Genomic DNA, 24,599 nt, shown 5'->3' with positions numbered 1-24,599 from the left:
AACGAACCTAGATGCAATGTGAATATATTAGAAGCATGTAGATATAAGCGATAAAATAACCATCAGCATGCATAAGGTCCAAGTGTCGGGGTCGTCACGACAATACCCTTCCTTCACCAGTCATTCCAAATCAGACTAAGAGCAGTGGTACCGGAGTGAAGAATGAGTCAGACAAAATGCTGGTTCAAACTCCGTGCCTGCTTGTGCTTCCACACGTAGTGGCAACGTCACAGCAACTGACTTTATTTCCTAATACACAACATTATATGATCTATTGGGGGAAGGTGTGCAGAGGGCGGGGTTTAAGCAATATGTCTAGTATTCAGTCTTTCTGGTTGGTCTGACGTCATCTGCTGGATCCTCCTTCCTCCAAGTCACTTTAAGTTTCCATTTCAACAGAAGTGATACTTTAGCTTCTGGAATGTGAAACTTGCTTCTTATCAGAATCAGAATTAGGGCAAAGGTGAATACTGGCTGCCATGTTAACCCCTTCATGACCCAGCCTATTTTGACCTTAAAGACCTTGCCGTTTTTTGCAATTCTGACCAGTGTCCCTTTATGAGGTAATAACTCAGGAACGCTTCAACGGATCCTAGCGGTTCTGAGATTGTTTTTTCGTGACATATTGGGCTTCATGTTAGTGGTAAATTTAGGTCAATAAATTCTGCGTTTATTTGTGATAAAAACGGAAATTTGGCGAAAATTTTGAAAATTTCGCAATTTTCACATTTTGAATTTTTATTCTGTTAAACCAGAGAGATATGTGACACAAAATAGTTAATAAATAACATTTCCCACATGTTTACTTTACATCAGCACAATTTTGGAAACAAAATTTTTTTTTTGTTAGGAAGTTATAAGGGTTAAAATTTGACCAGCGATTTGTCATTTTTACAACGAAATTTACAAAACCATTTTTTTTAGGGACCACCTCACATTTGAAGTCAGTTTGAGGGGTCTATATGGCTGAAAATACCCAAAAGTGACACCATTCTAAAAACTGCACCCCTCAAGGTACTCAAAACCACATTCAAGAAGTTTATTAACCCTTCAGGTGCTTCACAGCAGCAGAAGCAACATGGAAGGAAAAAATGAACATTTAACTTTTTAGTCACAAAAATTATCTTTTAGCAACAATTTTTTTATTTTCCCAATGGTAAAAGGAGAAACTGAACCACGAAAGTTGTTGTCCAATTTGTCCTGAGTACGCTGATACCTCATATGTGGGGGTAAACCACTGTTTGGGCGCACGGCAGGGCTTGGAAGGGAAGGAGCGCCATTTGACTTTTTGAATCAAAAATTGGCTCCACTCTTTAGCGGACACCATGTCACGTTTGGAGAGCCCCCGTGTGCCTAAAAATTGGAGCTCCCCCACAAGTGACCCCATTTTGGAAACTAGACGCCCCAAGGAACTTATCTAGATGCATAGTGAGCACTTTGAACCCCCAGGTGCTTCACAAATTAATCCGTAAAAATGAAAAAGTACTTTTTTTTCACAAAAAAATTCTTTTAGCCTCAATTTTTTCATTTTCACATGGGCAACAGGATAAAATGGATCCTAAAATGTGTTGGGCAATTTCTCCTGAGTACACCAATACCTCACATGTGGGGGTAAACCACTGTTTGGGCACTCGGCAGGGCTCGGAAGGGAAGGCGCGCCATTTGACTTTTTGAATGGAAAATTAGCTCCAATTGTTAGCGGACACCATGTCGCGTTTGGAGAGCCCCTGTGTGCCTAAACATTGGAGCTCCCCCACAAGTGACCCCATTTTGGAAACTAGACCCCCCAAGGAACTTATCTAGATGCATATTGAGCACTTTAAACCCCCAGGTGCTTCACAGAAGTTTATAACGCAGAGCCATGAAAATAATTTTTCTTTCCTCAAAAATGATTTTTTAGCCTGGAATTTCCTATTTTGCCAAGGATAATAGGAGAAATTGGACCCCAAATATTGTTGTCCTGTTTGTCCTGAGTACGCAGATACCCAATATGTGGGGGTAAAAGGAGCAGCGCTCAGGTGAGATGTGTGGATTCCGCAGCGTTTTACACCTGTTCCTCAATAGGAATCCGCAGGTGAAATCCGCACAAAAAACACTGGAAATCCGCGGAAAATCCGCAGGTAAAACGCAGTGCCTTTTACCCGCGGATTTTTCAAAAATGGTGCGAAAATATCTCACACGAATCCGCAACGTGGGCACATAGCCTTAGGGTTAGGGTTGGAATTAGGGTTGTGGTTATGGTTAGGGGTGTGTTGGGGTTAGGGTTGTGGTTAGGGGTGTGTTGCGGTTAGGGTTGTGTTTAGGGTTATGGCTACAGTTGGGATTAGGGTTTGGGGTGTGTTGGGGTTAGTGTTGGAGGTAGAATTGAGGGGTTACCACTGTTTAGGCACATCAGGGGTCTCCAAACGCAACATGGCGCCACCATTGATTCCAGCCAATCTCGTATTCAAAAAGTCAAATGGTGCTCCCTCACTTCCGAGCCCTGACGTGTGCCCAAACAGTGGTTTACCCCCACATATGGGGTACCAGCATACTCAGGACAAACTGCGCGATATGTGTGCGGCAATATGTCTTCAGCAGGAGACGCTGAACACCGACAGGCAGGAGAGCACAGGTCTCATAGCGGCGAACGTGGGCAGCAGGATCCTGGCAAACCAGCATCACGTCGCGCCTCACCCCCTCAAAAACCGGTACTCTACATTTTTTCAGCAGTGGTGAGTGTAATATGTAAACCATTGCCTGATACAGCCGTTTTCTACACTATGCTTTATTATAGGGGAAAAAGGTCTCCAAATCCAAGCATAAGCAGTGTGCTGTATGCACAGAGCCTCTACCTGACACCTATGTTAAAAAGTTATCCCAATTATGCATATGTCGTATGTTAGAAGAAGAGGCCCCTCTCCGGGTATCGGATCTGAGGGAAGTAATTAGGGAAGAAATAAAATCATCCCTTAAAATCAGACGGCATGAAAAAAGCAGTGTGGAGTTGGTGTCCGATTCCAGGCCTTCAGTACAAGAAGGCGAGTGTTCGGAAAGTTCTTCGGCATCCTCTTCAGATGAGGAGGGAAGACCTTGCTTTTCCATGGAAGGTATGGAAACCTTAATTAAGGCAGTCCGTGCAACTATGGGGGTTGCAGAGAGTAAAGAACCAAAAACAACCCAGGAGATCATGTTCGCAGGGATGAGCCAGAGAAGTCGGAAAGCTTTCCCAGTGGTGGATTCTGTTAAAGATCTGGTCAAACGGGAGTGGGACAAGCTGGATAAAGGGTTTTTACCTTCAGCTGCAAAAAGAAGGTACCCCTTTGAAGATGACACTTTGTCACAGTGGATGAAGGTTCCTAAAATAGATGCGGCAGTAGCCTCTACTTCAAAAACAGCCTCACTTCCGTTAGAAGATGTAGGGCTCCTCAAGGATCCTTCAGACAGAAAGGCTGACATGCTCCTTAAAAAACTATGGGAGTCATCATCTGGAGCCTTTAAGCCGGCTATTGCAGGCACCTGTACGGCCAGATCAATCATGGTCTGGGTGACTCAGCTGGAGGAGCAGCTTAAAGCGAAGGTACCCAGGGATAAGTTGCTGAATTCCCTGTCTCAGGTCAGAGAAGGAGCAGCTTATCTAGCAGACGCCTCAATTGATTCTCTGAAATTGGCTGCAAGATCGGCAGGTCTTTCGAATGCAGCCAGACGGGCTCTATGGCTAAAGACATGGAAGGGGGATGCCCAGGCTAAGGCCAAACTTTGCTCCATTCCATGTAGGGGTGAGTACCTATTCGGCCCGGTGCTGGATGACATCCTTGCAAAGGCAGAAGATAGGAAGAAGGGATTTCCTAAAACGTTTAATCCCACTTTCCATTACGTCCCTCAGGCCAGCACCCTGGAGGACGTCCTTCCTTGACCTATAGCGGGACAGGATCATAGAGAGGTTAAAAGGACCCTCCCACCTCCACCCTCCAGTGTTTTTCCTGTCCCTACAGGGACGGTTGTATGAGAGGTTGCTCCTAGAGCGAAGATAGCCTGTGGATTCTCTTCCCCCTGTCAAGTGGTCCGTGGCTGACACCTCACTGGGTAGAGGTCCCTCAGCTATCAGTGCTGTACCAGATGGGCTCAGAGTTCGGGGGTCTCAGCCTTCCCTTTTCCTGGTCAGACGGACCATGGCTGACTCCTCTTTGAGAGGTTCCTCAGCCAACAGCCTGTGTAATGGGCTTAGGGGGATCGTGCGGCAGGTCCAATCCTTCCCCCTGTCAAGTAGCCCAGGGTGGAAACTCCCCGGTGGGGAGTCCCTCAGCCCCAGAGACCAGTCGAGCGGACGGGCTCCTGGGTAGAGCCGCCTCCTCCCAGTGGGGGGCTCTCGGCTCGGACGCCGACCAGCAAAACACCGCTACTTCCGAAAGTCATATGGTGGAGAAGGCCGTTGCGCTTCCAGTGACCGACGTCAGAGAGGAGCGCCGGCACTTAGGATCGGCGTGCGTTCCACGATGGAACACGGAAGGGGGCACAGGCAGTAATGCAGCATTTCTGACGGGACGCCGCTTCCTTCCACGGTAGGCTCTCGGCGTTACCAGCTCCCCCTGTCTTCTAGCAGGTATGGAGCCAGCACAGGTGAGTGCATGGTTTAATGTTGCATTGATGGCCTGGGCCTCTGGGCTGACTCTAGTCTCAGGACTTGGTGCCAAAGCTGTACCTGGAGCAAGGCCTTGGACCTCTAGGCTGTGGTGAGGCCATACGTCCAGGCTACATCTCATGACTGGACTTCAGTTTGTTGCAGGTCTTGTCGGCACAGAGCCTTATGATTGGGCTTCAGAGTGACTTTTTGGAAGCATGCTTTCCATTTTCTGGTTCAATAAGCAAGCGTTTCACTTTTCTTTGCAACTTAACTACTCCATCCATAGGAGGACACAGGGTGTTAAACTGGCACATTGTCTCCATGAAGACTGCCCTCCAGCTGCTGATCATTAATTAGCTCCTTCGGGTGGAGTCAGTCTGACAAATGAGATGTACTGTTCAGAGTGGAGATTTATCTGGAACTCTGATAGATTGCTCTTTTGCTTAAAAGTGTAAGTCTGGTCTCTTGTTTGGCACCTTCAGGCATGGCCTAGTCATACTGCTTCTATGCATCGTATTGAGTGCCTCCGTGCATAATACTGCATCATAGTGCCCTCTATGCATCATATTGACTGCCTCCGTGCAGAATACTGCATCATAGTGCCTCTATGCATTATATTGAGTGCCTCCGTGCATAGTACTGCATCGTAGTGCCTCTATGCATCATATTGACTGCCTCTGTGACATCATACGGCATCATACTGTTTCATAGTCACTTCATGTATCATATTACATCGTATTTCTTCATTGTTCCTATATGCATCATAGCACTTCATAGTTACTTCATGCATCATATTGCATCATACTGCTTCATGGTTCCTATATGCATCATGGTTCTTCATTGCTCCTATATGCATCATAGCGCTTCATAGTTACTTCATGTATCATATTGCATCATATTGCTTCATGGTTCCTATATGCATCATGGTGCTTCATTGCTCCTATATGCATCATAGCGCTTCATAGTTACTTCATGTATCATATTGCATCATATTGCTTCATGGTTCCTATATGCATCATGGTGCTTCATTGTTCCTATATGCATCATAGTGCTTTATATTGCCTTTCTGCATCATATTGCTTCATGGTTCCTATGTGCATCATAGCGCTTCATAGTGACTCTGTGCATCATTTTGCATCACTGTTCCTATATGCATCATAGTGCTTCATATTGCCTTTCTGCATCATATTGCATCATATTGCTTCATGGTTCCTATATGCATCATGGTGCTTCATTGTTCCTATATGCATCATAGTGCTTTATATTGCCTTTCTGCATCATATTGCTTCATGGTTCCTATGTGCATCATAGCGCTTCATAGTGACTCTGTGCATCATTTTGCATCACTGTTCCTATATGCATCATAGTGCTTCCGATTGCCTTTGTGCACTAAATTACAGCATATTGCTTCATGGTTTCTATACGCATCATAGCGCTTCATATTGCCTTTGTGCTTCATGGTTCCTATATGCATCATAGCGCTTCATATTACCTTTGTGCATTATTTTTCAGCAGATTGCTTCATGGTTTCTACATGCATCATATTGCTTCTTTGTTCCTATATGCATCATAGTGCTTCAAGTTGCCTTTGTGCATCATATTTCTCCATAGTTGCTATATGCATCATAGCACTTCTTAGTAACTTTGCATCATATTGCTTCATTGCCTCATAGTTCCTATGCATCATTTTGCATCATAGGGTTTCGGTGCCCTTTGCAGAGCAGGGGGTATCATTAGTGTGCCGGACTTGGTGCCTTTTTCGCCTCTGGCTGTGAGCCAATGGGTCAGACCTTCTGTCTGGTGCCTTGTTGTGTGGCCGCACATTGTATCTTCGGCCTACAACTTCACATTAGTGTCTTGGGCCTCAACTCCGGATATGGAGTCCTTGTGTTTTCGGACCCAGATCCAGCTTCTGTTACTTCATTCTTTACAACAGGGCTTAGTCAAGCAAACAGATATGCTTGAATTGGCTTAGTAAAATTTGCATTTCTTCTGTTTGGAACAGATCTCTCAGGTAGGTTCTACCTTGAGTGCTAAAGGCAAGTCTATTACATAATTAGCTTTATAAGATGACATATGTCATTTTGGTACATCCTATAAAAGGACATACTTCTGTCCTGGGAGTGGAAGATCCCACGAGTTGGAAGTAAGGATTCCTTCCGCCTCAGAATGCTTTGCCCTAAGATATTAGGACCATCTACAATTTGCATAGTTTTAGGCGCTCCCTTAAGACACATTTGTTCAGAGCGGCCTATCACATTCCCTAATAAGTCATTTTATGTTTGTGTGTGTGTAGCCCATTCACTATCTCCATCTATCCCCCACCCCCTGAAGATGGCTGGCCATCATTGTAAATAAAATATTGTTGATACACACCTGTACTTTGTATCTTCCCCGCCTCAAGGTAGATTGTCAGCTTTCACGAGCAGGGTCGTTTTATTTTGCTTTAATTATTATGTGGTTGTTACTTATGACTGTGTTTGAAACTGTCAAACTGTAAAGCACTGCAATTATATATTGACACTATATAAATAAAGTTTATTATTGTTATTATTAATCCTTCCCAAACTCCACATTTGGCAATCGGACAGATTCTTGTCCCATAAGTCAGTTGCGTTATGTTTACCAGGGACATCAGCACTGCCTTCTGTACCTTGTGGTGAAGCAGCAGCACGGTGTCGTGTGGCAGAGGATCCCATACTCGCGGCTCCTAAGATAACTGTAAAAGCCCTGGATACAGATTCATTTAAGACCCCATAGTCTCACTGCCTCACAGTAGATAATCTCCCTCTGTGATGAGGAAGAAACCTACTTTTCTCTAGCCATGGATTATGGTTACTCCCACAATGGCAGTCTGAGTGTATAAAGATCCCTGAGAAGATTGCCTCTTGGGATATGTATGTGCGTATATGCAGATATGGACAAATAAGTTGACATACTTATAATGTCTGGACCAATGACTCGTATAAATGCAGTTTCGAATAATTTCAAGTGTCGGAAGATTTTACTAGCATCACCTTCACCACCACCTTCATCGATTCAGAGTCCAGACTCCCTGTGTCTAACATCAGTAAAACAGGAGTAATGATCCACGTTTCTTTCAGCGCTTCTAAAGAGAAGCCCGACGTTGGTAATGGCAGGAGATATTACCTGCCGGATGGTGTATTCCTTAGTTTCAACAATATATAACCCTTACTTGGGGTTAGACATCTAAGGATTTGGAATAGACGTGATCTCCTGGATGAGTAATGTGCGTACATCCCAATGCTCTGCCATTATCCATGTACTAACTGTTATTGGTTTGATCTTCCCGCAGTCCAGGGCCTCTGTCCTGCAGGTCTCCTTGTAGTACGGTAAGCTGGTCTGTAACCAATGTTTAACCTGAGCCCAGAAGGACCGATGAAGGAACAGTCCTGTTATAAGCACATGGAGCTTATTATTGGTCGGTACAGTCCTCATGGTGTGGTGGCTGGGACTTTCACCATATTTTGCTGGGCAATAAAGTTTTCTAACCCTATTCTGGGGCTGTGATGTCTATAAGTATCTATCACAATAAATAACTTGCTGTGGTTCATTATTGGTATTGGAGTACAATGGGTGTATTTCACTCTGCTTCTGATGCTTATTTCGTTTACCACATTTCATACTGAAATTGGCCATTACAGATGTATATCAGACACTACGGTGATTCTCTTTGCGGATCTCTTTAGATATCTATGGTTTTTTCTGATCTTTCAGATCATTTATCATCTAGTCCGGTTTTTGCCTTGGACTTTGATTCCTGGCTTCTGTACCCACCCTGGGAGAGTTGCTTTGGTATTCTCCAGGGTGCTGGCCTGAGGGACGTAATGGAAAAAGGGAATTACACTTACCGGTAATTCGGTTTCCAGGTAGTCCCTCAGGACAGCACCCATAGTTCCCTCCCTTATGTTCCCTTTTTAGGCTTGCACGGGATTAAGCTACCGGCAGATCGTTCATCCTTTGGGTCACCATGTCTCGAAATTAAGATGGAGGCGTTAAAGGGTTTACTACACACGTGTTTGTAAGGGCATGTATAGACCATTTATTTCCATCCTTCGGTGGTACTTTGAAACAACACTGGAGGGTGGAGGTGGGAGGGTCCTTTTAACCTCTCTATGATCCTGTCCTGCTATAGGTCAAGGAAGGACGTCCTCCAGGGTGCTGTCCTGAGGGACTACCTGGAAACCGAATTACCGGTAAGTGTAATTCCCTTTTTTAGGAACGCCTTCCGAAGACGCATGCCCTTCAGGAGATTCCAGCCAGACCAGCAGGGATATAATCGCGATTCGGAAACATCAGATCATAAGAAGAAAGGTGGATACTATAAGAACCCTTCATCTTTCTCAAGACGTAGACGTAACTACAGATAGAACAGATCTACCAGTAGGGGGAAGACTAAAGTTCTTCTCAGATAGATGGAAAAAGATTACTTCAAGTGCCTGGATAATGGGGGTGGTTGAGTCCGGATTAAAATTAGAATTTTTGAGAACTCCCCCAGATCATTTTGTGATAACATCACTGGACACTCCGGCCCAACAACAGGCCTTAGAATTAGAGATTCAACAATTGCTTACAAAGCGAGTTATTGAAGAAGTACCAAAACATCAGGAGAAGACAGGCTTTTATTCTCCGCTATTCTTAATCTCTAAACCTGATGGGTCCTTTAGGACTATCATAAATTTACGTAAATTGAATAGATATCTTCAGTACCACGCTTTTAAGATGGAATCCATTAAGTCAACAACTAAGCTTTTGTTTCCTAGGTGCTACATGTCGGTCTTGGATCTAAAAGATGCGTACTACCATCTTCCAGTTAACAGAAATCACCAGCAATTCCTCAGGATGGCAGTATGGGTAAACTATCAGATTAAACATTTTCAATTTTTGGCAATGCCCTTTGGCCTGTCCATGGCACCTAGAGTTTTTACTAAGGTTGTTTCTGAAGTAATGGCCCATATTAGGGAAAGAGAAACCCTTGTGGTGCCCTATCTAGACGATTTTTTGATAGTAGGAAATTCAATTGACCAGTGTACGTCTAGGGTAAATGCCATAATATCATCCCTACAGGATCTCGGATGGATAATCAACTGGGAAAAGTCAAAACTGGAACCCACAAGACATCAAATGTTCCTAGGAGTTCTTCTAGACTCAGAAGATCAGTCATCCTTCCTACCAGAAGAGAAGAAGCGGAAGATCGTTCAAAGGATCACGGCCGTAAGAAAAGCTCCAAACTTAAGTTTAAGAGACGCAATGTCTCTACTAGGATCTTTGACTGCGTGTATATCGGCGGTAAGATGGGCTCAGGCTCATACCCGAATACTTCAGTACGAAGTTATTCAAGCAGAGAGAGATCTTCGGGGTTCTCTAAGCAGAAAGTTCAGTTTATCACCCGCCACTCTTCACGATCTGAGATGGTGGCTCAATCCAGCACATTTGTCAAAAGGAGTTCTCTGGACCATCACTCCGAACAATATAGTTACAACAGATGCCAGCCCGTTCGGTTGGGGAGCCCATATGGGAGACATTCTAACCCAAGGGCGATGGTCGAGTCAGGAGTCCCAGAATTCCTCGAATCTAAGAGAGCTTACTGCAGTCTATCAGGCTCTTCTTTCCTTACTACCATCCCTGAGGAATATGCATGTACAGATACAAACAGACTGCTGAAAATCATCTTTTAACTTCCATCTTTTAAATTACATCTTTTTAATTATGATTCTGAATTAGACTGAATTCTAGAATGCATTTGGCTACTCATCACTACTACAATATTATCATCATCTGCACCATCTAATCGAGCTGTTCTCCTCTTCCCACAGGTATGCACTGACTTTACCCAGCTCTCCCTGGCTCCAGAATATCTCTGTATACTGCATTGATTTTCCATGGTATGCACTGACTTTACCCAGCTCTCCCTGGCTCCAGAATATCTCTGTATACTGCATTGATTTTCCATGGTATGCACTGACTTTACCCAGCTCTCCCTGGCTCCAGAATATCTCTGTATACTGCATTGATTTTCCATGGTATGCACTGACTTTACCCAGCTCTCCCTGGCTCCAGAATATCTCTGTATACTGCATTGATTTTCCATGGTATGCACTGACTTTACCCAGCTCTCCCTGGCTCCAGAATATCTCTGTATACTGCATTGATTTTCCATGGTATGCACTGACTTTACCCAGCTCTCCCTGGCTCCAGAATATCTCTGTATACTGCATTGATTTTCCATGGTATGCACTGACTTTACCCAGCTCTCCCTGGCTCCAGAATATCTCTGTATACTGCATTGATTTTCCATGGTATGCACTGACTTTACCCAGCTCTCCCTGGCTCCAGAATATCTCTGTATACTGCATTGATTTTCCATGGTATGCACTGACTTTACCCAGCTCTCCCTGGCTCCAGAATATCTCTGTATACTGCATTGATTTTCCATGGTATGCACTGACTTTACCCAGCTCTCCCTGGCTCCAGAATATCTCTGTATACTGCATTGATTTTCCATGGTATGCACTGACTTTACCCAGCTCTCCCTGGCTCCAGAATATCTCTGTATACTGCATTGATTTTCCATGGTATGCACTGACTTTACCCAGCTCTCCCTGGCTCCAGAATATCTCTGTATACTGCATTGATTTTCCATGGTATGCACTGACTTTACCCAGCTCTCCCTGGCTCCAGAATATCTCTGTATACTGCATTGATTTTCCATGGTATGCACTGACTTTACCCAGCTCTCCCTGGCTCCAGAATATCTCTGTATACTGCATTGATTTTCCATGGTATGCACTGACTTTACCCAGCTCTCCCTGGCTCCAGAATATCTCTGTATACTGCATTGATTTTCCATGGTATGCACTGACTTTACCCAGCTCTCCCTGGCTCCAGAATATCTCTGTATACTGCATTGATTTTCCATGGTATGCACTGACTTTACCCAGCTCTCCCTGGCTCCAGAATATCTCTGTATACTGCATTGATTTTCCATGGTATGCACTGACTTTACCCAGCTCTCCCTGGCTCCAGAATATCTCTGTATACTGCATTGATTTTCCATGGTATGCACTGACTTTACCCAGCTCTCCCTGGCTCCAGAATATCTCTGTATACTGCATTGATTTTCCATGGTATGCACTGACTTTACCCAGCTCTCCCTGGCTTCTGAATATCTCTGTATACTGCATTGATTTTCCATGGTATGCACTGACTTTACCCAGCTCTCCCTGGCTTCTGAATGTCTCTGTATATTGCACTGGCTTTTCTATGCTTCCCCTGGATCTGAGTGTCTTGGTGCAGCACATATAATCCTTTTAGTATGCTTTCTCACCTATGAGCTTGTTTCCATGACCTGTTTTGATGTATCTCATTGTGTGATCCTGGCATCTCTTTGAGTGGTCAGTCTTACCCCTCCCTCACTTTATGACCTTTGCTTAACTCTCTACATCTGGTCTCCCATACCCAGCCACCCCCTCATTCACACCTGATTGCCCTTAACTGGGGATATATTCACATGCAGGAGTCTGCTATAGACTCAGTCTGCTGCAAATCATCTTTTAACTTCCATCTTTTAAATTACATCTTTTTAATTATGATTCTGAATTAGACTGAATTGGACTGGAATTGACTGGAAGGTAACAGAACACCAACCACTACAATGTTTCGGTTTCTTTTCTCTTTCACCCCCATACTACTTTCCTTCTTACAATCTCCTGCAATCACTCCACCTAGTAAGGAACTAGTCATTTCTTCCTCCATACTCCCCAGCCATCTCACCTTCCCCTCAGAACTGTTCCTCCACATACAATCCTTTTTCTCCAGACACACACGGCCACATCATGTCCTATCCTGCTCCCACCTTCTAATGATCTGTCTGTTACTCCTCATTGCTGGTGACATATCCCCAAATCCCGGCCCTCCCCAATTCATCCCCACACTCGTTTCTAACCCCCTGCCACGATCCTCCGCACGTTTTCCCAACCACGACAACCTCATACCCATTCATCCAGCCCCCACTCCCCCGCTCCCCCTACTTGGAGCACTATGGAACGCACGCTCCATCTGCAACAAACTGCCATTTATCCATGACCTCTTCATCACCAACAAACTCTCCTTCCTCGGCCTCACTGAAACCTGGCTCACCCCCTCTGACTCGGCCTCTCCAGCTGCGCTCTCCTATGGCGGATTCCACCTCTCTCACACCCCTCGCCCCAGCAACAAACGCGGTGGAGGAGTTGGCTTGCTCCTGTCCGACACCTGCTCCTTTACTCCAATCCCGCTACCACCCTCCGCTACTCTTCCCTCGTTTGAGGTGCACTCTGTCCGCATCTATACCCCCTCCAACCTCCAGCTGGCTGTCATCTACCGCCCCCCAGAACTAGCCATCTCCACCTTTCTCGACCACTTCACCACCTGGCTACTTCATTTCCTCTCTGACATCCCCACTATCATCATGGGTGATTTCAATGTCCCCATTGACACTTTCACCTCAGCTACCTCTAAACTTTTATCACTGACTGCCTCCTTTGGCCTCACTCAATGGTCCTCTGAGGCCACTCACAAAGATGGCCACACGCTGGACCTCATCTTCACCCGCCTCTGCTCCCTTACTAACCTCACTAACACACCCCTCCCCCTGTCTGACCACAACCTACTGACATTCTCGTCCCTCTCCTCTCCTAGTGTGCAACCCCCACTCCACAAACTCACTCACCCTCGCCGAAATCTCAAACATCTCAACTTACAATCACTCTGAGTCCCTTCTCCCTCTCACAGACATAGCTTCCCTTCATGACACAGATGCTGCTGCCACTTTTTATAACACCACAATAACAACAACACTCGATTCGGCCGCCCCACTCATGCATAGTAAAACTCGTACAATTAACAGGCAGCCCTGGCTGACCAGCCTGACCAAAGAATTGAGACGGGCTTCCAGGATTGCTGAGCGGAGATGGAAGCGATCCCACTCTGCCGACCACTTCACTGCATACAAGCAGTCCCTCGCCAGCTTCAAGTCTGCGCTCACTGCCGCAAAACAAACTTACTTCTCATCCCTCATATCCTCCCTGTCCCACAACCCTAAACAGCTTTTCAACACTTTCAATTCTCTACTCCGTCCCCCCGCACCTCCTCCTTCCCCCCTCATTTCTGCTGATGACTTCGCCTCTTTCTTTAAACAGAAGATCGATACGATCAGAGAAAGCTTTGGCCCACAGCGCCCACTGCCCCTCTTAGCTGCTCAACCCTGCTCCTCCAAAACCAGCTTCTCCACCATGACAGAAGATCAGCTCTCCACCCTCCTGTCAAGATCACACCTCACCACCTGCACGCTTGACCCGCTCCCATCCCACCTCATCCCTAACCTTTCCACGGTCTTCATCCCAACCCTAACGCACCTCTTCAACCTCTCACTCACAACAGGTGTCTTTCCCTCATCCTTCAAGCATGCCAAGATCACACCCATCCTCAAAAAGCCCTCCCTCGACCCATCCTCTGTGTCTAGCTATCGCCCGATATCTCTTCTCCCTTATGCCTCCAAATTGCTGGAGCAACACGTCCATCTTGAACTGTCCTCCCACTTCTCCTCCTGCTCCCTCTTTGATCGGTTACAATCAGGCTTCCGTTCCCATCACTCAACTGAAACTGCCCTAACTAAAGTCACCAATGACCTACTAACTGCCAGGAGCAAGCGACACTACTCTGTCCTCCTTCTCCTGGACTTGTCTTCTGCCTTTGACACTGTAGACCACTCCCTTTTGCTACAAATCCTCTCATCCCTTGGCATCACAGACTTGGCCCTTTCCTGGATCTCGTCATATCTGACAGACCGAACATTCAGTGTCTCCCTCCCCCACACCACCTCACTTCGCCCCTTGTCAGTCGGTGTTCCTCAAGGCTCTGTTCTAGGACCCCTACTCTTCTCCATCTACACTTTCGGCCTGGGACTGCTCATAGAATCCCACGGTATGCAGTACCATCTCTACACTGACGACACGCAGATCTACCTCTCCGGACCTGACCTCTCCTCCTTGCTTACCAAAATCCCGCACTGTCTGTCTGCCATTTCAGCCTTCTTTTCTGCTCGCTTTCTACAACTGAACATGGACAAAACAGAATTCATCATCTTTCCCCCATCTCACTCTACCCCTCCACCAGACCTATCCATCAATGTCAATGGCTGCTCACTATCCCCAGTCCCACACGCCCGGTGCCTCGGGGTGATCCTCGACTCTGCCCTCTCTTTCAAGCCACATATCCAAGCCCTTGCCTCCTCCTGTCGTCTCAAACTCAAAAATATTTCCCGGATCCGTGCTTTCCTTGACCGCAACACTGCAAAAACGCTAGTGCATGCCCTTATCATCTCCCGCCTCGACTACTGCAACCTCCTACTCTCTGGACTCCCCTCTAGCACTCTGGCACCGCTCCAATCCATCCTACACTCTGCTGCCCGACTAATCCACCTGTCCCCCCGCTATTCCCCAGCCTCTCCCCTGTGTCAAGCCCTTCACTGGCTTCCTATCGCCCAGAGACTCCAGTTCAAAACCCTCACACTGACATACAAAGCCATCCACAACCTGTCTCCTCCATACATCTGTGACATGGTCTCCCGGTACCTACCTACACGCGACCTCCGGTCCTCCCAAGACCTCCTTCTCTACTCCCCTCTCATCTCTTCTTCCCATAACCGCATCCAAGACTTCTCCCGTGCTTCCCCCATACTCTGGAACTCTCTACCCCAACACATCAGACTTGCGCCTACCATAGAAACCTTCAAAAAGAACCTGAAGACTCATCTCTTCCGACAAGCCTACAGCCTGCAGTGATCCTCAACCTACTGAACAGCCGCACAGCCAGCTCTTCCCTCTCCTAGTGTATCCTCACCCACCCCCTGCAGACTGTGAGCCCTCGCGGGCAGGGTCCTCCCTCCTTATGTACTCGTGTGCCTTGTTATCTGCTCATGTTTAATGTATTTGTCTATATTTGCCCCGTATTCACATGTAAAGCGCCATGGAATAAATGGCGCTATAAAAATGTATAATAATAATAATAATATGACTGTGGTAGCCTACATCAATCATCAGGGGGGGACAAGGTCTCGATCCCTGATGACCACTACAGCACAGATATTGTCCCTGGCCGAGAAACACTTACAATCCCTGTCGGCAGTACATATAAGAGGGGAACTCAATATAGAGGCGGACTACCTCAGTCGCCATTCCCTTCGTCAGGGAGAGTGGTCCCTAAACCAACAGATATTAGATCAGATAGTCAATCTGTGGGGGTTGCCGACAATAGATCTGTTTGCTACGAGGAAGAACAGGAAGGTCAGGAAATTCGCATCCTTACACATAACAGACCAACCATTTATAGTGGATTCCCTTCGTGTCCGTTGGGACTTCCAGCTGGCATATGCCTTTCCCCCAATGTGTCTGATTCCGATAGTTCTCAGGAAGATCCGGGAGGAAGGAGCCAGAGTGATCTTAATTGCCCCCTTCTGGCCCAGGAGGCCTTGGTTCTCTCTCCTCATGACAATGTCTGTGACCGATCCCTGGGTGTTGCCAGTGGTTCCGGAACTCCTCTCTCGGGGTCCATTTCATCATCCAAATTTGGAGACTCTTCACTTAACGGCCTGGAATTTGAGAGGGAGCTTCTGAGGGAGAGGGGGTTCTCTAACGCTTTAATAGCTACTTTATTGAAAAGTAGGAAGGAGGTCACTACAAAGATCTACTCGAAAATTTGGAAAAAATTCCTTTTGTTTCATCAGCAACCATTAGGAGATAAGGCTCCGATTTCAGCTATTTTAGAATTCCTTCAGAAAGGCTGGGAACTGGGCTTAGCGGTCAACACTCTAAGAGTTCATGTTTCAGCCTTGGGAGCTCTATATAACAGTGATATAGCTGGTAATAGATGGGTTGCTAGATTTATTAAGGCATGTCAGCGTTCTAACCCAATCCATATTGTAAGAATACCCCCTTGGGATTTAAATTTGGTACTTGAGGCGTTGACTGAACCTCCGTTCGAGCCATTAGACTCTATTTCAATAAAAAATTTAACCTTAAATACAGCTCTACTCTTAGCATTAACATCTGCCAGGAGGGTCAGTGATATACATGCGTTATCAGTAGATCCTCCCTATCTAATAATTCTCCAGGATAAGATTGTCTTAAAGCCTGATCCTGCATATTTACCAAAAGTAGCATCTAAATTTCATAGAAGTCAGGAGATTTATTTACCATCCTTCTATGAAGATCCAGGTTCAGAAGAGGAGAAAAAATATCATACTCTAGATGTAAAGAGGGCGATATTAGAATACCTGGATAGGACACAAAGCTGGAGACAGAGTAGGGCTCTGTTTGTTTCTTTCCAGAATCGGAAAAAGGGTTCTGGTGTCACGAAGAACTCTATCGCTAGATGGATTAGAGAAGCGATATGTCTTGCCTATTCTGCCAGGGGAGTAACACCACCAGAAGGCATCAGGGCGCACTCCACTCGGGCCATGGCATCATCCTGGGCGGAGAAGGCAGATGTCCCCATTGAAATATGTAAGGCGGCAACTTGGTCATCACCTTCCACCTTTTATAAGCACTATCGCCTTGATCTATCTGCTAATTCCAGCTTACAGTTTGGCCGTTCAGTACTTAGTGCTGTGGTCCCTCCCAGTTAAATAGTCTTTGAAAGTCTCTCGTTGTGGGTGCTGTCGTGACGATAGGAAAACCGGTTTTTACGTACCGGTAATAGGATTTTACAGAGTCCACGACAGCACCCATACATTCCCCCCCGTATTTAGTTCTTATTCCTGCACTCTGTTGAAAGGTGTGCCGTAGAGTTCACTCTATAGAGGTGGTGGTATTTAGTATTGTTTAATATGATATTGTCATGTACTGATTCATTGGCGGTAACCCTTGTACTCTGGAACACAAACTGGAGGGCGAGGGGGACCGCCACTTTTTAACCTGTAGGTTCCTGTCCGGAAGGTGGGCGGATCCCCTCTCTCGTTGTGGGTGCTGTCATGGACTCTGTAAAATCCTATTACCGGTACGTAAAAACCGGTTTTCTATTCGCCACGACAGCACCCACTAGAGAGAGGGGATCCGCCCCTAGGAACAGGAAACCTACAGAGAGATAAAAGGGGCGGCCCCCCCTTGCTCCTCAGTTGGTTTCCTGTTCCTAGATGGGAACCCACAGAGAAGACTCTATGGAGCTAAGTAGAGGAAGACCAGCCTGGACTGCCGCCTGTACGACTCTGCTGAGCGGCAGGGGCCCCAGAGCGGGTAGACAGTGTCGGGGGAATGATCCTGCTGGCTCCCCCCTCAACTGCTGCGGCTGATGTGAATCCTGGAGGTTACCAACGGTCTCCCTGCTGGGACACCGTTGTGTGAAGCGCTGACAGTGCGACAAGTACCTTGTCCGGCCCGGACCTGGAGCAGGTAGATGGTGCCCTCCTGAGGTATGTGGGGCTGAGCGGCTGTGTGGCGACTCCCCGGTCTGGGTTTCCCTCCTGGTCCCTCCAAGGTAGAGGCGACATGGTTGTAGGTGTAGCGCTTACGGCGGCGTCTTCCGGTGCAGCAGAGACGCGGGCGCATGCGCAGTAGCGTCGGCGTCCCGGAAAAAGAGGCTTGAACGTCAGGGGTCGCGGGGTTGGAGTACCATTTCCAGGGGAACCGCCATATTGGATTCCTCTATGCGGTTCCATTGCCCTGACGCCGGACTTCTGTGAGTAAAAAAAAAAAAAAGAGGATACATCATTTACACCAGCAATTTCTTCGGGTAGCAGTTTGTATAGAGGGGCAAATTCGTCATCTACAATACAGGGCAATGCCCTAAGGGTTATCTATGGCCCCAAGGGTTTTTACTAAATTACTATTGGAAGTAATGTCTTTTCTCTTACCCCATGACGGCACTAACGAGAGAGAGGGATCTGCCCTCAGGGACAGGAAACCCACAGGTTAAAAAGGCGGGACCTCTCCTCCACCTCAGTTCGGTTTCCTGTCCCCGACGGGGATCCCACAACTCAACATCCAGGAGTCCAGGGACCATCAGGCCGAGTTCAGGCAGCGGGGGGCCCTGCCATGGTCTCAGGTGGATTCCTCCCTGAGGGCGCGATCCAGGGTCGGCGGGCCTCGTAGATGTGCGCAGAGGGGAGGCAGTGAAGAGACAAGAAGAGAGCCTGCCTCTTCCTTTTCAAAGGAGGACGATCGGCAATAGGTAGCGGCGGCTACCTGGAGTTTTCTCCACTGATCCATGAGGCACACAGGGGGTGGTGACGCCGGTCACCGACAAGCGGCAGAACGCTGGGAGCAGCGGCGGCTGCAGAAGCTCCGTCCCTCCTGTGAGCCGGCAAGCAGTGAGCGCGGGGTTCGGCAACTTACTGCGCAGGCGCGGGGGTCACTTCCGGGGCGGCGCAGGGTACCTCTGGGTAAACCGGAAGTTGCCTGGCGCCGCTCCATCGGTATATATCCGGAAGGAAAGGGGCATACCGCTGCTCAGAGATTACCACCATGAGTGGAATAGAGCAGTCGGTGGAAGAAATTTCACAGGCCCCTGTGACAAAGAACCCGAAGGAGCGCCATTCTTCAAGAAAACCCACGCAGCGCAGCAGCTCAGGATCCCAGCGTAGCAGAGGCTCTGGTGGATCCAGGAGGGAGACGGTGGTTCAAGTGGAGGAGGCATCCTCAAGGCCACAACCGGTATCTTCCTCACATTAGGAGGGTAAGTGACCTCCGTGAAAGTGTAAATTCTAATAGGGGTTTATTGTTTCCTAGGGAAAGAAATGCCAGGGGAAAAGTAAACATAAAGTGTGCCCACTTTGTTCAGCAGATTTGCCGGATTCATGGGTTAAAAAACTCTGTGCGCCATGTATTAAGAACACCATTGATGAGGAGACACCAAGTTTCACATCTGAATTAAAAGATTTAATTAAAACCCAAGTAGCAGACGCATTAAAAAGCGTAAAAAACCGTAAAAGAAAACATAAAGAAAAATCTCCAGATTACAGCTCCAGCGAGGGAGATAGCACGAGTGAGGATTCTGATAGCTCTACAGCTTCATCATCCTCCTCCGCATCTTCAGAAAGCGGTCGCAACTGTTTCCCAATAGATGAAACGGATGCGCTGGTAAAAATGGTTAGGGCGACAATGGGTCTGGCAGACACTCGTTCCAAAAAATCTGTACAAGATCTTATGTTTAGTGGCCTGGAACAAAAGAAGTACAGAGTGTTCCCATTAAATGAAAAAATTCAAGCCCTTATAAAAAAGGAGTGGAAAAGACCAGACAAAAAAGTACTGTTAACACCCAAAAGGAAATACCCATTTGATGACCCAGCCTGCGCCTCATGGGGAAAAGCGCCAAAATTAGACGTCGCCATCGCGAAAGCCTCTAAAAAGTTCGCTCTGCCTTTTGAAGATCTGGGGACCCTCAAGGATCCTATGGATAAAAAGGCCGATGTCTTCCTAAAAGGGTCCTGGGAGGCCGCCAGCGGGGGGCTAAAACCCGGTATAGCTGCTTACGTGTACAGCTAGAGCACTAATGGTCTGGCTGGATCATTTAGAGACTCAATTAAAAAATAAAACCCCGAGAGAGTCTATACTGGACTCTGTGTCAGCGATGAGAGGTAACATAGTTAGTAAGGCCGAAAAAAGACATTTGTCCATCCAGTTCAGCCTATATTCCATCATAATAAATCCCCAGATGTACGTCCTTCTACAGAACCTAATTGTATGATACAATATTGTTCTGCTCCAGGAAGACATCCAGGCCTCTCTTGAACCCCTCGACTGAGTTCGCCATCACCACCTCCTCAGGCAAGCAATTCCAGATTCTCACTGCCCTAACAGTAAAGAATCCTCTTCTATGTTGGTGGAAAAACCTTCTCTCCTCCAGACGCAAAGAATGCCCCCTTGTGCCCGTCACCTTCCTTGGTATAAACAGATCCTCAGCGAGATATTTGTATTGTCCCCTTATATACTTATACATGGTTATTAGATCGCCCCTCAGTCGTCTTTTTTCTAGACTAAATAATCCTAATTTCGCTAATCTATCTGGGTATTGTAGTTCTCCCATCCCCTTTATTAATTTTGTTGCCCTCCTTTGTACTCTCTCTAGTTCCATTATATCCTTCCTGAGCACCGGTGCCCAAAACTGGACACAGTACTCCATGTGCGATCTAACTAGGGATTTGTACAGAGGCAGTATAATGCTCTCATCATGTGTATCCAGACCTCTTTTAATGCACCCCATGATCCTGTTTGCCTTGGCAGCTGCTGCCTGGCACTGGCTGCTCCAGGTAAGTTTATCATTAACTAGGATCCCCAAGTCCTTCCCCCTGTCAGATTTACCCAGTGGTTTCCCATTCAGTGTGTAATGGTGATATTGATTCCTTCTTCCCATGTGTATAACCTTACATTTATCATTGTTAAACCTCATCTGCCACCTTTCAGCCCAAGTTTCCAACTTATCCAGATCCATCTGTAACAGAATACTTCTCTTGTATTAACTGCTTTACATAGTTTTGTATCATCTGCAAATATCGATATTTTACTGTGTAAACCTTCTACCAGATCATTAATGAATATGTTGAAGAGAACAGGTCCCAATACTGACCCCTGCGGTACCCCACTGGTCACAGCGACCCAGTTAGAGACTATACCATTTATAACCACCCTCTGCTTTCTATCACTAAGCCAGTTACTAACCCATTTACACACCTTTTCCCCCAGACCAAGCATTCTCATTTTGTGTACCAACCTCTTGTGCGGCACGGTATCAAACGCTTTGGAAAAATCGAGATATACTACGTCCAATGACTCACCGTGGTCCAGCCTATAGCTTACCTCTTCATAAAAACTGATTAGATTGGTTTGACAGGAGCGATTTCTCATAAACCCATGTTGATATGGAGTTAAACAGTTATTCTCATTGAGATAATCCAGAATAACATCCCTCAGAAACCCTTCAAATATTTTACCAACAATAGAGGTTAGACTTACTGGCCTATAATTTCCAGGTTCACTTTTAGAGCCCTTTTTGAATATTGGCACCACATTTGCTATGCGCCAATCCTGGGGAACAGACCCTGTCGCTATAGAGTCCCTAAAAATAAGAAATAATGGTTTATCTATTACATTACTTAGTTCCCTTAGTACTCGTGGGTGTATGCCATCCGGACCCGGAGATTTATCTATTTTAATCTTATTTAGCCGGTTTCGCACCTCTTCTTGGGTTAGATTGGTGACCCTTAATATAGGGTTTTCATTGTTTCTTGGGATTTCACCTAGCATTTCATTTTCCACCGTGAATACCGTGGAGAAGAAGGTGTTTAATATGTTAGCTTTTTCCTCGTCATCTACAACCATTCTTTCCTCGCTATTTTTTAAGGGGCCTACATTTTCAGTTTTTATTCTTTTACTATTGATATAGTTGAAGAACAGTTTGGGATTAGTTTTACTCTCCTTAGCAATGTGCTTCTCTGTTTCCTTTTTGGCAGCGTTAATTAGTTTTTTAGATAAAGTATTTTTCTCCCTATAGTTTTTTAGAGCTTCAATGGTGCCATCCTGCTTTAGTAGTGCAAATGCTTTCTTTTTACTGTTAATTGCCTGTCTTACTTCTTTGTTTAGCCACATTGGGTTTTTCCTATTTCTAGTCCTTTTATTCCCACAAGGTATAAACCGCTTACACTGCCTATTTAGGATGTTCTTAAACATTTCCCATTTATTATCTGTATTCTTATTTCGGAGGATATTGTCCCAGTCTACCAGATTAAGGGCATCTCTAAGCTGGCCAAACTTTGCCTTCCTAAAGTTCAGTGTTTTTGTGACTCCCTGACAAGTCCCCCTAGTGAAAGACAGGTGAAACTGTACAATATTGTGGTCGCTATTTCCTAGATGCCCGACCACCTGCAGATTTGTTATTCTGTCAGGTCTATTAGATAGTATTAGGTCTAAAAGTGCTGCTCCTCTGGTTGGATTCTGCACCAATTGTGAAAGATAATTTTTCTTGGTTATTAGCAGAAACCTGTTGCCTTTATGGGTTTCACAGGTTTCTGTTTCCCAGTTAATATCCGGGTAGTTAAAGTCCCCCATAACCAGGACCTCATTTTGGGTTGCAGCTTCATCTATCTGCTTTAGAAGTAGATTTTCCATGGTTTCTGTTATATTTGGGGGTTTGTAACAGACCCCAATGAGAATTTTGTTACCATTTTTCCCTCCATGAATTTCGACCCATATGGACGCGACATCCTCATTTCCTTCGCTAATATCCTCCCTTAAAGTGGACTTTAGACAAGACTTTACATAGAGACAAACCCCTCCTCCTCTCCGATTTTTACGATCCTTTCTAAACAGACTGTAACCCTGTAAGTTAACTGCCCAGTCATAGCTTTCATCTAACCATGTCTCGGTTATTCCCACTATGTCAAAGTTACCTGTAGATATTTCTGCTCCTAGTTCTTCCATCTTGTTTGTCAGGCTTCTGGCGTTTGCGAGCATGCAGTTTAGAGGATTTTGTTTTGTTCCAATCTCCTCGCTGTGGATTGTTTTAGAAATGTTCATACCTCCCTTCTGAGTACGTTTTCCTGGGTCTTCTTTGTTCAAGTCTAATGTTTTTCTTCCCGTCCCCTCTTCTTCTAGTTTAACGCCCTCCTGATGAGTGTAGCGAGTCTTCTGGCGAATGTGTGTTTCCCAGGTTTGTTGAGGTGTAGTCCGTCTCTGGCAAGGAGTCCGTCGTACAAGTAATTCACACCGTGGTCCAGGAATCCGAATCCTTGTTGTCTGCACCATCGTCTTAGCCAGTTGTTTGCATCAAGGATCCTGTCCCATCTCCTGGTGCCATGCCCGTCTACTGGAAGGATAGAAGAAAAAACTACCTGTGCATCCAGTTCCTTTACTTTCTTCCCCAACTCTTCAAAGTCTTTGCAGATTGTCGGTAAGTCCTTCCTTGCCGTGTCATTGGTGCCAATATGTATCAGAAGAAATGGGTGGACGTCCTTGGAGCTGAAGAGCTTTGGTATCCTATCGGTCACATCCTTGATCATCGCACCTGGAAGGCAGCATACTTCTCTTGCAGTTATGTCCGGTCTGCAGATGGCTGCTTCTGTGCCTCTCAGTAGTGAGTCTCCCACCACCACCACTCTTCGTTGCTTCTTGGCTGTACTTTTTGCTGTCACTTGTTGCTGTGTGCCCTTTTCTTTTTTGCTTGCTGGTATTGCTTCATCCTTAGGTGTGCCATCTTCATCCTCTACAAAGATTTGATATCGGTTCTTCAGTTGTGTGGTTGGTGATTTCTCCATGGTCTTCTTGCTTCTTTTGGTCACATGCTTCCACTCAGGTGCCGCTGCGTATTTAGCAGATGCCTCAATAGACTCAGTTAGACTGACGGCAAGATCGGCTTCTTTCTCAAATGCGGCTAGGAGAGCACTATGGCTAAAGTGCTGGCTGGGGGACCTGCAAACTAAAGCCAAGTTGTGTTCCATACCGTGTGAAGGTGAATATTTGTTCGGTCCCACCCTAGACGATGTCCTCGAAAAAGCGGTTGATAAAAAGAAAGCCTTTCCGGGATTCCTAAATCAATCTTATAGGCGGCCCTTTCGAGGAAGGAGGTTCACACAAAGACGCCCCCCAAAAAACCAAAAGGAGGGGTGGGAACACAGAAAATTCAAAAGAGGAGGTTTCATGTTCAACAAGCCGGATAATAAAAAAACAGCCACAATGAGGGTGTGCCCCAGGTAGGAGGGAGACTGACCCACTTTCTTCCAACCTGGGAAAAAATTTCTGGAAGTGCCTGGACTCTAAACATCATAAAGACGGGCCTAAGACTAATCTTTCACACAATGCCACACAATCAGTTTGTGGTCACACCACGAAGAAAGTCGGAGATCGAGCAGCTGAGTATCCAGAGAGAAGTTCTCAGTCTTCTGGAGAAGAAAGTCATACAAGAAGTTCCGCAACAGGAAGAGACGAGGGGGTTTTATTCTCCGCTCTTT

The 24,599-nt window shown here is 46.1% G+C and overlaps 1 protein-coding gene across 7 annotated transcripts in view; it reads left to right on the top strand.

Annotated features, from left to right (window-relative positions):
- Positions 1-24,599, top strand: part of MCMBP (minichromosome maintenance complex binding protein) — a 129,302-nt gene that overhangs the window by 3,563 nt on the left and 101,140 nt on the right. The window contains exon 1 of one of the 7 annotated variants that reach the window (XM_069752665.1): positions 15,699-17,166. The exons of 4 other annotated variants lie outside the window; for them this stretch is intronic. In XM_069752665.1, coding sequence (XP_069608766.1) covers positions 17,121-17,166 — 46 coding nt within the window. In that variant the 5' untranslated portion in view covers positions 15,699-17,120. Of the gene's footprint in view, positions 1-15,698; positions 17,167-24,599 lie in introns of those variants that run through there. 2 more of the 7 variants (XM_069752663.1, XM_069752664.1) reach the window with 2 other exon arrangements.

Source organism: Ranitomeya imitator, chromosome 2 (genome assembly GCF_032444005.1).
Source record: "Ranitomeya imitator isolate aRanImi1 chromosome 2, aRanImi1.pri, whole genome shotgun sequence".
NCBI classification, from domain to species: domain Eukaryota; kingdom Metazoa; phylum Chordata; class Amphibia; order Anura; family Dendrobatidae; genus Ranitomeya; species Ranitomeya imitator.
This window is presented reverse-complemented; position numbering and strand designations above follow the sequence as displayed.